This window comes from Hyperolius riggenbachi, chromosome 5 (genome assembly GCF_040937935.1).
Source record: "Hyperolius riggenbachi isolate aHypRig1 chromosome 5, aHypRig1.pri, whole genome shotgun sequence".
In the NCBI taxonomy this organism is placed as follows: Eukaryota; Metazoa; Chordata; class Amphibia; order Anura; family Hyperoliidae; genus Hyperolius; species Hyperolius riggenbachi.
The window spans coordinates 27,536,850-27,550,550 of NC_090650.1; the positions used below are offsets into that span (position 1 = coordinate 27,536,850).

Genomic DNA, 13,701 nt, shown 5'->3' on the forward strand with positions numbered 1-13,701 from the left:
GAGCTTAGTTTCTGTACAGCTAAAAATAAGACTTTGGTAAGAAAAACAAAGTTCTGATGCTGTGAAACTGTTAAACACCAAGCCTTTTCAGTGCTGCTGAGTATATTTTTAGTCTGGAGGTTCACTTTAAAATTACACCAAAACAAATTCCCTTCCTGCCAGTTTTGATTGGTCCAAGTTGGAATATTCCCCTCCAATTTCTCTACTTCTGGACAGAAGCTTCTGTCCTTCCAGTTCTGTATTCTGAATAGGATTTATTGGTTTAATTGGGATCGTCTGGCAGGAAAATCCCATTGCTCTGGTTTTATTATGTAGTTTAATTTCTAACCCTGCACTGCAAGCTCTCCAATATAATCCTAAATGTTTCTGCTGTGATTAATCTTATCTATCAGCCTGGCTCTATTCTCCTACATTGCCAGGGAGAGGGAAGCTTATTTTCTCCTCTTCCCCTCCCACATTCCTGCTCCTTGCTGATTGGCTGAGGGCTTTTCAGTGTGACACGATGCTCAGAAGGGGAATAGAAGATAAATCGCCTCAACCCCTTGCAGAAGTGGCTGAAACCTGATTTCTGCTCACATGTTTACAAAGCAAGCTAGATATGACAGTGCAGTTCTACCTACACCATTTCAGGCAGTGGAGTAAAGGAAATTACATCAGGATTGGCTTCAGTCCAAGGCAGTAAAGATGGAAAATGCTTGGAACAATTTTTGCTTTACTATATAAAATTAACTGAAATCAAAATGTGTACTGTACAATACATATGTTATGTAAATAGAACAAGTATTTAGCTACTTATATATGTGGGTTTTTTATTTGCTTCTGGGATAGTATGGGCTGATTCTCGTTCTTTAGCGTATTTGTGCATATTTTATGTAGAGCTTTTTCCACCATCGAGGCTTATTGCAGCTCTTGCACTTTGTTGCACAGTCCAGTAGTACCTCTCCTGACCTTTTGGCGGTGCCATATTCTACCGTAGTTTTATTCCTGCCTGTCTTCTCTATTCCTCTGACTCCTCCCTCCATTCTTATGTTTACAGCTGAGTGTGAGAAGCTGCTAGAGATCTATGAACGATTGGAGGAATTGGACGCTTCTAAAGCGGAGGTGCGGGCGTCTCGTATCTTGCACGGTCTGGGATTCACTCCAGCCATGCAGCGCAAGAAGCTGAAGGACTTTAGTGGTGGCTGGAGGATGCGGGTGGCTCTGGCAAGGTAACACGAGCTTAAACAGGAACTTTAAAGTGAATGGGTACCGCTTTAAAAATAAAGTCAGATACTCACCTGAGGAAAGGCTCGGTCCTAATGAGCCTTCCCTATCCTCTCCCGGTGCCCTCGGTGCTGCGCTGGCTCCCCCGTTCGCGTCCGCCACTGCAGGGACTTCGGAGGTCTTCGGGAGCACTCGGGCTTCCGAAGACAGGCCGCTCCATACTACGCATGCGTGATTGCGTCATAGAGGGCGCATGCGTAGTATGGAGCGGCCCGTCTTCGGGAGCCCGAGTGCTCCCGAAGGCTTCCGAAACATCCCTTCGGCGGCGGAAATGGCAGTATTTGACTGAACTGGTCGAATACTGCTACGGGGGTTCCTGTGCGGGACTGGGCATCGGGAGAGGAGAGGGAAGGCTCATTAGGACCGAGCCTTTCCTCTCCTTAGGTGAGTATCTGACTTTATTTTTAAAGCGGTACCCATTCACTTTAAGGAATATAACAAATTAAAATTGCTTATTTTTTTTTTTTACAGTATTTAAACTATTTAGTCAGTGTTCACCCACTGTAAAATCTTTACATTCTTGAATTTATCACAGCAATCTGCAGCAGTAAAGATTCTGCCACCTGTGTTCTGTTGTGCGCAGAAACATCATGTCTCCCAGAGTGCACTGGGGCAAGGGACTGTGATGTGACCTTATAGCTTAGGCTAACTGGGAAGGCGGGGTTACTTACCAATATACAGTAATATATAGCATGTTTCCCTGAAAATAACTTTTTTATTAATTTTTGCTCCAAAAGATGTACAATGGCTTATTTTCAGAGGATGTCTTATTTTTGGGGAAAACACTTGTAGTTTTCCTATACAAAATGTATATCCTGCATGCCATGCTGAAATACAAGCAGCATACACAGAGCTTGTGGTTTGCAGATATTGGCTCTCACTTACAAGAAATTGATTCTGCTGATCATGTGGGTAAGAGTCTATTTCTTGCAGACAGAAAACTCAGTCAGGCTCCCCAGAGCTATGATAGGATAAGCTGTGTGTCCTGGGAAGAGGTGAAGTGCTGCTGATGCTTATCACGACAGATCAGGAGGGCTGGCTCCAACAAAAACACAAATTGCCTGACACATATACAGGACTGTAGAACTCACATTATACTGCTGCTCTCCTGTATCCAGGCTTTGTATTGAGTGTGATTTGCTGGTGTCATGTGGGCTGCTGCAAGGGCTTACATTTGGGGATGTCTTATATTTCAAGCATGGTAGGAATTCCTGCTAGGGCTTATTCTCAGGGGATGTCTTACTTTAGGGGAAACACTGTACATATAGAAAGTGTTTCTGATACTTCATCAAGGATGATTAACAGGAAATTGGGTATCCCAAATAAATGTCGTTCTGGTGACTCGTAAGTGGACCTGAACTCTTGAACAGGACAGAAGGAATACAAAGAGAAATGTACCCTGTGTGTATTTAGTGTTTAGCCTGTCTAATAATTCACCATCACCTGTGACTAACCACAAGTGTAATTTGATCTCTCAGCTGCCAGCCAAACAGAGCAGCTAATTTGTAAAGGCAGGATTCTAACCCTGTCTGCTTCCATGAAAGCAGGACGTAGACATACTGCACTTGAAGTCAGTCCTTTATTAGACAAGGCTATAAAAAAAATAATTCTACTTTCAAGCTTTGCAGCGGAAGTTGTATTCAGGTCCTCATCACATGCAGTGTGGCTGTAATGGAATTGACCAGGGAGGAGCAGGATTGTGGTCTGTAAATGTTGAGCTTTAATTTGTACATTACAAAACCTTCCTGGGCAATCACTGATGTGCTGTAAGCTGCTGGATTAGGGAGATACCGGTTTGCAGGCAGTCTGGCTGGATACTGCAGTCTGGATAGGGCCCTTTTCCACTGGCTGTGATCCGATTCAAAAAGTGGATCGCAGCCGTTTTTCTAATCGCTAGAGCAACGCAATAACTTAAATCGCCGCGCTCGTTTTCCACTACGGCGCTTCGATCGCAACTCGTTTTTTGCCGAACCGCGATTGTCCAGCACAATTCTCATTGCGATTGCGTTACATTCCCGACGGTGGTAGAGTGGAAAAGGAGCTTGCGTAATCGCAAGCGCAGGTGATTTGCGCTTGTGATCGCGCTTGCTAGTGGGAAAGGGCCCTAAGGGCTCTGCCTCTAACACACGACCAGGGTACGAATCTCAGCTCTTCCTGTTCTCCTATTCAGTAAGAAGACCTTGAGCTAAGCTACTTAACCACTTAAGGACCACGGGCTTAAACCCCCCCCCCCCCCCTAGTGACCATGCTATTTTTTTACAATTAAGGCCACTGCAGCTTTAAGGGCTCGCAGCAGAGCCACACAACTCAGCAGACAAGTGATTCTCTCAACCCCCCCCCCCCCCCCCCCTTCCATTTTTCTGTCCACCAACAGAGCTTTCTGTTGGTGGGCTGATATCGCTCCCCCAATGTTTATTTGTTCTTCATAAATCTTTTTGTTACTATTTTGTTTGTTATCCCTCCCTCCCCCCGCCAGCCAATTACAGCGATCGGCTGTGATGGGCTTCAGTCTATCACAGCGGATCGCTTCTTTACCTCCAAAGGTCACAGCCGTGTCGCACGGTTGTCCCCAGTACATCGCTGCCATAGATTGCAGCGCTTCACTATGTAAATAGACAGCGGTTTCGCCGTCTAACAGTCTCCTAGCGCGATCGAGACTAAGGGGTTAACTCTGCTGCTGCCTATAGAGCGCGCCCCTAGTGTCTGCAACTCCGGTATGAATTTGCAAGGAGAAAAGCATGATATACATTTTTTTGTATCTCGTCTGTAGTGGATTTGCCCGAGTATCTATTCCTGTTCCTACTAATTCTGGAGTGTGGCCTTGGTATTTTTCATTATTTGCCTCATTCAGTTTTGTGTTTTTGTTGGGCTGTATTTCTTGTCCCCTCTGTTCTTGTGCTGTGTGCTAGGCTGCATTCATTATCCAACTCACATCCTGATCTAATTCCGATCTCTTCCTCACCAGAGCGCTCTTCATCCGACCGTTCATGTTGCTTCTAGATGAGCCGACCAATCACCTTGATCTGGAGGCCTGCGTGTGGCTGGAGGAGGAGCTAAAATCGTGAGTGCATAGAAATGTACTTATGTTCTGGGGGACTCACCTAATGAGGGTCATTGTTCACTGCAGAGGAAGACATCTGTGTCAGAGGGAACGCTGTGGATCCCATGGAGCCTTGCCGGTCCTCACTTTGTGCCATTTTTTTTTTCCAGCACTGGATCCCGGTGATGTCCGACCAACTTGGTCGAATACTTCTGCACCTGTCTTAGGAGATACTCAGACGTGAGTATTTCCGAAGACTACCATGGAGTCCCGAAGGTGCAGAACTTCACCATTCACTAATCCTAGTGCCTGTGATCAATGGTCACCAGCATCAGTGAGATGCTGATGCATGTACTAAGTAAAACCACACACACAGAATTACAGCATAAAGTGTGGGGCCATCTAGTGTCCAAAAAGTAAAGACACCCTACATAAATGAAATTAGTTACCTCCCCCTCCATAGTTACCGAAATAGAACCCATTAAAAGAAAAAAGTGACATTAAAAAATTGCATAAATAGTTACGTTAGGGACTTTAAAAAAAAAAATATATACACACACACACACACACACACACACACACACACACACACACACACACACACACACACACACACACACACACACACACACACACACACACACACACACACACACACACACACACACACACACACGTATATTACTGTTATTTTTGCAAATAAAGGCTTGTAGATGGTGAAATAGAATAAACGACAAAACTGAACCCTTTATTTCCAAAAATAAACTATTATTGCCATACATTGTACTAGGGACATAATTTAAATTTTTTTTTTTTAATTGGGACAAATAAGTGTGGATTTTATCAACACAGCTGAAAACAGATGTTTTTTCCCCCCATTTTTTTTTTCTTATTTCTGTTTAAAACGCATATAGAATAAAATAATTCTTAGCAAAATATACCACCCAAGAATGCCTAGTTGGTGGTGAAAAAAAAAAACACAGATCTAGATCATTTTGGTGTGATAAGTAGTGAAAATGTTATTGGCGAATGAATGGAAGGAGCACTGAAATGTGAAAATTGCTCTGGTCCATAAGGACACAACCTGTAGTGGTTAATATGTGTAAATGATTCATCTCTTCAGAAACTAGAGTTGGCAAATGAGGTGATTAGAATTCTGTCAAATTCTACGCAGCTTGCAATCTGGCCAATCGTACACCTTGCCTGTTGATTTGGATTGGCCCGATTCCAAATACAATTTGCATAACATGTTTCACTCACGCTCGAATTGGCATTTCCTTGACAATCTCTAGTACAAACCTCTGTAAGATGTTTAGAAATGAATATTTTTCCCCGACTTTTAGTCAGTTGCTAGGTCTTGTTTTTGGTTTCTCAGAATGACGGAATTTTTTTCCCCCTCCCCATCTGATTTTCAGTTTCCGGAGAATCCTGGTCATGGTTTCTCACTCACAAGATTTCCTCAACGGAGTCTGTACCAACATCATCCACTTGCACAACCGTAAACTGAAGTATTACACAGTGAGTAGCAAACCACCACACTTTTCAGATAAGCAAAGGTCACTTTGACAAAATTCATGAGGTCAAACTCAGGAGGTGCCAACATTTCAGACTGATGTTTATTTGATGGTCAGCACCTGGCAGCGATTGGGTATTGTGTGACTTGGTTTGACTTCTGTGTTCATTGAGGAATGCAAATTTCTGCTTAAAGTGAAACTGAGGGCAAAATATAGTAATTAGATAAGCCATTGTATCTATCCTCCTATTCCTAAAAATGGCTTTGATAGCTTTATGTTTAGAAACTTAAAAAGTAGATTTAATATAATATTTCGTCTGAACTGTTGTAATATACTACTTTGCAAACTACCAACTAACAGACTGATACCCCTCCAATCTCTACTGAACTCAGCTGCTTGTCTCATTCATCTTTCTTCCCGGTCCTCCTCTGCTGCTCCTCTTTGCCGAGCTCTTCATTGCCTGCCAATTAGCAAGAGGATCCATTTTAAACTCTAAAGGTGGGTACACACGTCAGAAAAGTATTTGGAAAATGAAAGATCACAGACCAATCTTACCCCCTTCCATGTAGTATGAGAGGTATACTCTACACAGTCTATTCTATGGAGCTGAACTCCACATCAGATAGAAATCTTTGCAAGATGCTGCACACAAAGATGCTGTACACATGCAACAGATCAGTATCTGCAAAAGATCTGTTCCTGCAAAATATCCATTCCTGCAAATTGCATTCATAGTCTGAGATCTGCAGATCCCATACACACCTTGTTTAATGGACATTCATCTGCAGATCAGACAATTATCTGCCGATCTGAAGATCCAACCTGGTGGATCTGATCTACAGATAATTGTCCATTAAACAAGGTGTGTATGAGATCTGCAGATATCATAGACTAGGAATGCGTTTTGCAGGAACAGATCTTTGGCAGGAACTGATCTTTTGCAGATACTGATGTTTTGTGTCTGTACAGCATCTGTGTGTGCAGCATCTTGCAAAGATTTTTATCTGATAGGGAGTTCAGCTCCATAGAATAGACTGTGTAGGTATGGCTCTCATACTACATGGAAGGGGGTAAGATTGGTCTGTGATCTTTCATTTTCCAAAGACTTTTATTTGACGCGTGTACCCACCTTTAACCCTAACCTACAAAGCTCTCCACAATATCTCCCCTGTACATTTCACTAGTTTTCAGATACCAACCCAGTGTTCTCCCCAGAAATGTTTTCTAGCCGGGTGGCATGAAAAAGTAGCCGGGTGGGGCGTGATGAGAGAATGCAGGGCCGGCGCTTCTGTGCGCAATTCTGTTTTCAGCTTTGGAGGAGGTGAGCCGATGACAGCCGGGTGCTCACTAAAACTAGCCGGGTGCAGCACCTGGCTAAAAGAACCCGGGGAGAACACTGCCAACCCAACCACAATCTCAGATCTGTACACAACACAACCTCCTTCCGTCCTTCACAACAATTACCTTCTTGCATTCACATGCTTCACACCTCCCTTGGAATGCCCTTCCATGACACACCCGTCACTCTCCTACCTTTTTGATATTCGTCGCTCTCCAATCTTTGATATCTTTAAACGCTCCCTCGAAACTCACTTTTTCCAACAAGCATACACCATTCCCTCTTTGACTTCTGCCCAAGTTGTACCCTTACTACATAACCTAAATACACACTGCCTCCGGTAGGAATCTCTTATACTACCCCCACCCCACCCAAACCATCATTCCGGTTTGCAAGGGAAGGGCTCTCACCCTTTTGTGTCTTGGATTTTCTTACACATATACAGGTTACTTTTGTTACTGTAGTTACCAATTCTTTATTTTATGCTAATTTCGTATATTGGTGTACACCATTGTCTATATTATTGTGTACCCCATGTTTTGTTTCTTACTTCGTACAGTGCCACGGGATTTGTTGGCGCTCTATAAATCAATAATGTTTTGTCTCTGCTCAATGAGTCTTTCACGTGTCCTAGAGCTAAAATATATGAACTATTGACCTTTCATTCATCTCTTGCACTTAGAAGCTGTTCTCTGCAGGAAAGTGCTTTATGGCTGTAATTATCAGTGAGGGTTATGTTGCAGTCTAAGTCCTGACTGGAGGAAAACTGTCAGTCGCATAGCTAGTTAACTCTTTCAGGCAGAGAAGAAACAGTCTAGTTATTTGTATGCTTGCCACTGTACATACACACATCTACCTCACCCTTACTGGGTGATTTCGAGGGGAAGGGATAAGACTGACTCATACGTGCCAGCTATTCTTTTCTGCTACAGGGGAACTATGACCAATATGTAAAAACTCGCCTGGAGCTGGAGGAGAATCAGATGAAGAGATTTAATTGGGAGCAGGATCAGATCTCACACATGAAGGTAAGCTGAAGCATTGGATTCTGGGATTGTTCCTTGTGTTGAGGGAGGGCATTAGTTTTATATAGGAGCGTGCTATTGGCTGGCATGCTGCATCATAGAAGTCATGTACATGTACGCTGGAGTGTGTGTGTTTCCAATGGTATAATCCGGTCCTTTCCCCACCCTGTAGAATTATATTGCACGGTTCGGTCACGGCAGTGCAAAGCTGGCTCGTCAAGCCCAAAGCAAAGAGAAGACTCTACAGAAGATGATGTCATCAGGACTGACGGAGCGAGTGATCACAGACAAGGTACACCGCGAGGATCTTAAAGTGCATCCGAGATGAACTTTTACTCATTGCATAATTGTGTTCCTTTCCTATTGTTTATAGGGCATTCCTCAAGCCAAATACTTTTTTGTTTTTGTTTTAATACTCTTAATTCCCTATAAACTAAACAAGCCTCGCCCACAGCTTTTCAGAGTGACTTGGCATTTTCAGACAGTAGCAAGGGCTTTTGGGAGCTCAGTCTGGGCAGGAGGAGGGGGAGGTATTACTAGCAAGAGACTTCAGAAGCAGAGGGGTTTAGGCTTTTTTCACAGGCTAAGTGCTGAAGATGCAGATAAGCCTGCCACTGTGTAATGTTTACAAACAACATGGCTGCTGTCATTGTATCACAGGAAGAAATAATCCTATTCTATTAAAGCTGTTTGCAGCTAGATTTGCTGTGTAAACTATCTAAACTTTAGATGATATATAGACAAGTTACTTGTTATAGTTAGTTTTTCATCTCGGATCCGCTTTTAAAGTGGTGTGAAACTCTGACATAAGTCAATAAAATGTTTTCCTACTTTTTATTACCTATATATACAGTTATCTTATTTGCTTTTGTGCAAAAGTAATATTGTCGGTTTACAAATTACAAGTTTCCAAAGTGTAGTTTATCGTGTTCTAAAAGCTGGCATTGCATTTTATGCAAACGGCTTTTTATTATATATTAACATCTTCTAATGTACTATTCTGAACTCTGTGTGTGAAGCACAGAGAGCTTCACAGAGAGCTCCTTTTCACTTGTTACACTGTGTTTACCCACATTGTAACAACATTGGAATGTAAACAAAGATACTGTTATCTCCAGTTTGGATGCCGATTTGAAGCTGAATAGCAGGACAAAGTGCTTTGTTTAACCATTTCAGTGATGTTCTGCTAAAAAAAAAAATCCGGGATAGTAGCTTCCAAGCTGTGAGGAATCTTTTAGAGCAAAGTAGAAATGCTGGCTTTCAGGCCACTTTAACTGTACATAGCTTAATGAATAAAATTGCTTTTTGCAGGAGATTAATTTAGTATTTTATTTTATTTTGTAGCCAATGTTTACCCATTGCATAATCTTAGTATTCAAAATAGTTTGGCCCTGATGCTACATGGATGTGGTAAAATTGGTCAGGTGATTGGCCAATCAAAATTGCATGTGTATGCACCCTAAAGAGTGCAGTCTGTGATCACACATGCCAGCACCTTGCCCTTTTGCTGCAGCATCTGGATTGTGAAAAGCCTGATCAGTTGTGCAGCGCCCTCTGCTGGTAGTTTGTGCTCTGTTCACTTTCCCATCAGGAACCCTGCAGAGATTTGTACTCTTCTCCCCCATCTGGGACTCTTTAGAATTTCTACTTTTCAGAAAATCCATTACTGTTCCAGGCCTTTGTTTTTATGTTTGCTTTAAAGTGGACCTGAACTCTTATACAGGACAGAAGGAAAACAGAGAAATGCAACCTGTATGTGTTTAGAAAGTTTTTAGCCTGCCTTATTCCCCCTCATCGGTGTCTAATCACCACTGTAATTGATCCCTCAGCTGTGTCAGCTCAGGACTCTCAGCAGAGCAAATTTGTAAATACAGGATGTTATCCCTATATCTGCTTTCATGAAAGCAGGAAGTAGACACACTGCAGATTTATTGCATGATTTGTATCATTTGTAAAATGTTTTTGTTTAATGGTTATTATGCTGTTGCATATGTTTTAGAGCAGAGAGGAAGTTCTGAGTTCAGGTCCGCTTTTAATCCTCCATGCACATGTGCATCCTTAGTGACCTGTTACTTTCTGCTATTTTCAGACGCTGTCCTTCTTCTTCCCATCCTGTGGAAAGATCCCTCCACCAGTTATCATGGTGCAGAACGTCAGCTTCCGCTATACTGCTGATGGGGTAAGACTCTGACCGATCCTCTGCTGTACATCTCCTTCCTCTGACCAGACACAACATCGCAGTCCTGTCTTTCTCTCATTCTGCAGCCTCTCATCTACAAGAATCTAGAGTTTGGAATCGATCTCGATACCCGAGTGGCCCTGGTGGGTCCCAATGGAGCTGGAAAATCCACTCTGCTTAAACTGCTCACAGGAGAGGTGAGGGTAGTCACAGTGTGCTGATCCAGTAACGCTTGTGCCAACAGGCAGAATTATACTATGGCTTTGCTGCTGGACCGGGCCATTTCTATAGAACTGGTAATGTCTGGCCTGATGAGCTCCAGACCTGATCTGGTACCACATATAACAGTCAGTAGCGCTATGCGATCCACATCTGGCAGTTATTGCATCAATCTTCCACCTCCTGAGATCCTATATATTTGTAGTGTATACCTGAATATATGCAACTCAGTGCACAGGAAATACAAAATGGAAATCTCTCTGTGGAATATCCAAGTAGGTATGTTTATTCAAGTTAAAACATCCAAAGGTGCAGTAAAAAACACTCACATTTAAAGGGTCCTACTCCGGTAGGGACGCTCTCAGCAAATCAGCTCCCCACTCAATGTGGTACTAAACACAAGTGATTCCGATCTTACGTGCAGTAATGCCCGCTCTCCTGACTAGTTTCGGCCTTCTGCCGTCATTAGGGGATGCGAGAGCGGGCGGGCAAACCACAACTATATATATTAAAAATTACAAGAGATAATTACCTCCCCCGTGTGCCAGAAGCGGCTCCGTGGCCGCCAATCACCTCACTTCTGGTACACTTCAGTGACCTCCAACATCACTGGAGCGCATATGCGTGTCACCAATACATGCGACCGTGAGGTTGCATCAAGCATATGCGCTCCAGCCCTGGATGTGACGATAACGTCGCATCCATCTGGGCAAATATACAGATGCACACGGGGTTGTTTAATTTCAGCATAATCAATATGAACAATAGTTTAAATACATAAATATTCAATGCAATAAAATTCAGTGCAAGAGAATCCTAAAATCACGTTTAAGTCCATCTGGCCTGATAAGTTTGTGTGTGTGGTTAAAAAAAAAAAAAAAAAAACCTTTCACACAATAATTAATAGATTAGAACATATTTGTATGAAAGTAAAAATGTTTCCTATAACTAGGAGATCTTCACAGTATCTGTGTATGATTATATTCAAAAGTTATTTCTCCATCACTAATATAATTGTCAGTTCTCCTTAGAGGACACAAGTGTAAAGAACAAATGTCTCTCGATTGCCATCTAGTGGCCTTAAAGCGGAATATAACCCTGCATTTCAACTTTGCTCTAAAACATTATTTACAGTATATTATATGGAACCAGCATTTTTTTTTTTTTACTAGACCAGCATTGGAAGGGTTACACAGGGCATTAAAGTTCCTGGAGATTTCTGCAGACGCATCCGAAGCTGACATAGATACATTTTGTTTACATAAATGTATCTAAGTGTGGAATGTGACTCATCTCTCTGACTGAGAAGGAGCTTGGAGGACAGCCAAAGAGTGTGTAACATTTATCAATAGATACATGTAACTAAATAGAATGTATCTATCTGAACTTCTGCATATCTCTCCACAGACCTTAACCTCTGTGTTTAACCCTTCCAATGCTGGTCTAGTAAAAAAAAATATGCTTTTTGCATATAATATGCTGTAAATATTTTAGAGCAAAGTTGAAATGCAGGGTTATATTCCGCTTTAATCCATATTTAACCAAAGCCCACATTTCAGTCTTTCATTTTTTTTTTTTTATTTTTTTTTTTCATACAAGTCCCATCCATCGTCCAAATTGCTCAGGGAAAAAGATTAAAATTCTATCAAAATCGTTCCACATGAGTTAGACGTACATTACTACAAATCCATATGACAACCTTCTTTAAAAGATCTTACCTCCTCAGAGCTGATTTCAACAATAAAAATAAGCAGGCCTACCTTTTTAATTCTTCATCTTGCATTCTCAGCTGTTGGCTAAAAAACAATTTAAGTTGGTCTTTATACAGACCGTTTGGGTGCATAGTATTTAGTTTCACGATCCAATTAATTTTCTGTCTTGCCAAGTCCCTGTCCATATTATTTCCCCTCCAGTTTTTGTTACCTGTGCAATTGCTGGAAAAAAAAAAAAAAAAAAAAAAGAACGACCTTTCGGGTTGCAATTATGTTTGTCCTTGAAATGAGCAGAGACAAAGAATATAAGGAATGGTTATATAGACCATTCGGTCTCTGCTCACTTCAAGGACAAACATAATTGCAACCCGTAAGGTCGTTCTTTTTTTTTTGTTTTGTTTTTGTTGTTTTTTTTTCCAGCAATTGCACAGGTAACAAAAAACTGGAGGGGGAAAAAATATGGACAGGGACTTGGCAAGATAGGAAATTAATTGGATAGTGAAACAAAAATACTATGCACCCAAATGGTCTGAATATAGACTTTAACCTAAATAGTTTTTTTTTTTTTAGCCAACAGCTGAGAATGCAAGATGAAGAATTAAAAGGTAGGCCTGCTTATTTTTATTTTTGAAATCGGCTCTGAGGAGGTAAGATCTTTTAAAGAAGGTTGTCATATGGATTTGTGATCAAGTAATGTACGTCTAACTCATGTGGAACTATTTTGATAGAATTTTAATCCTTTTTCCCTGAGCAATTTGGACGATGGATGGGACTTGTATGAAAAATAAAGACTGCAATTGGTGCAATATGGATTAAGGCCACTAGATGGCACTCAAGATAAATTTCTTCTTTACACTTGTGTCCTTTAAAGAGACTCCCTAACAAAAATTTGCATCCTGTTTTTTTTATCATCCTACAAGTTCAAAAAGCTATTCTAATGTGTTCTGGCTTACTGCAGCACTTTATACTATCACTGTCTCTGTAATAAATCAATGTATCTTTCCCCTGTCAGACTTGTCGACCTGTGTCTGGAAGGCTGCCAAGTTCTTCAGTGTTGTGGTTCTGCTATGAACTCCCCCTTCCAGGCCCCTCTATGCACACTGCCTGTGTGTTATTTAGGATTAGCGCAGCTTCTCTCTTCTCTCATCTTTTACAAGCTGGATAAATCGTCCTCTGAGCTGGCTGGGCTTTCACATACTGAGGAAATTCAGACAAGGGCAAAGCTGTTTGCAGGAAGAAATGAGCAGCCTGAAACTTCAGTGCATGAGAACAGGGGGAAAGAAACACACAAATGATCTCTTGAAATTCAAAAGGAAGGCTGTATACAGCCTGCTTGTGTATGGATGTATTTTCTATGTGTGGACATACTGTACATCAACCTACTTCCTGTTTTGGTGGCCATTTTGTTTG

General features: G+C 41.8%; 1 protein-coding gene across 1 annotated transcript in view; it reads left to right on the plus strand.

Annotated features, from left to right (window-relative positions):
* ABCF2 (ATP binding cassette subfamily F member 2) overlaps positions 1-13,701 on the plus strand; it is a 36,362-nt gene that overhangs the window by 16,555 nt on the left and 6,106 nt on the right. Inside the window, exons 5-11 of the mRNA XM_068235245.1 lie at positions 1,037-1,208; positions 4,229-4,324; positions 5,719-5,821; positions 8,089-8,184; positions 8,354-8,473; positions 10,271-10,360; positions 10,447-10,557. Of these exons, the coding sequence (XP_068091346.1) occupies positions 1,037-1,208; positions 4,229-4,324; positions 5,719-5,821; positions 8,089-8,184; positions 8,354-8,473; positions 10,271-10,360; positions 10,447-10,557 (788 nt within the window). The remainder of the gene's footprint in view (positions 1-1,036; positions 1,209-4,228; positions 4,325-5,718; positions 5,822-8,088; positions 8,185-8,353; positions 8,474-10,270; positions 10,361-10,446; positions 10,558-13,701) is intronic.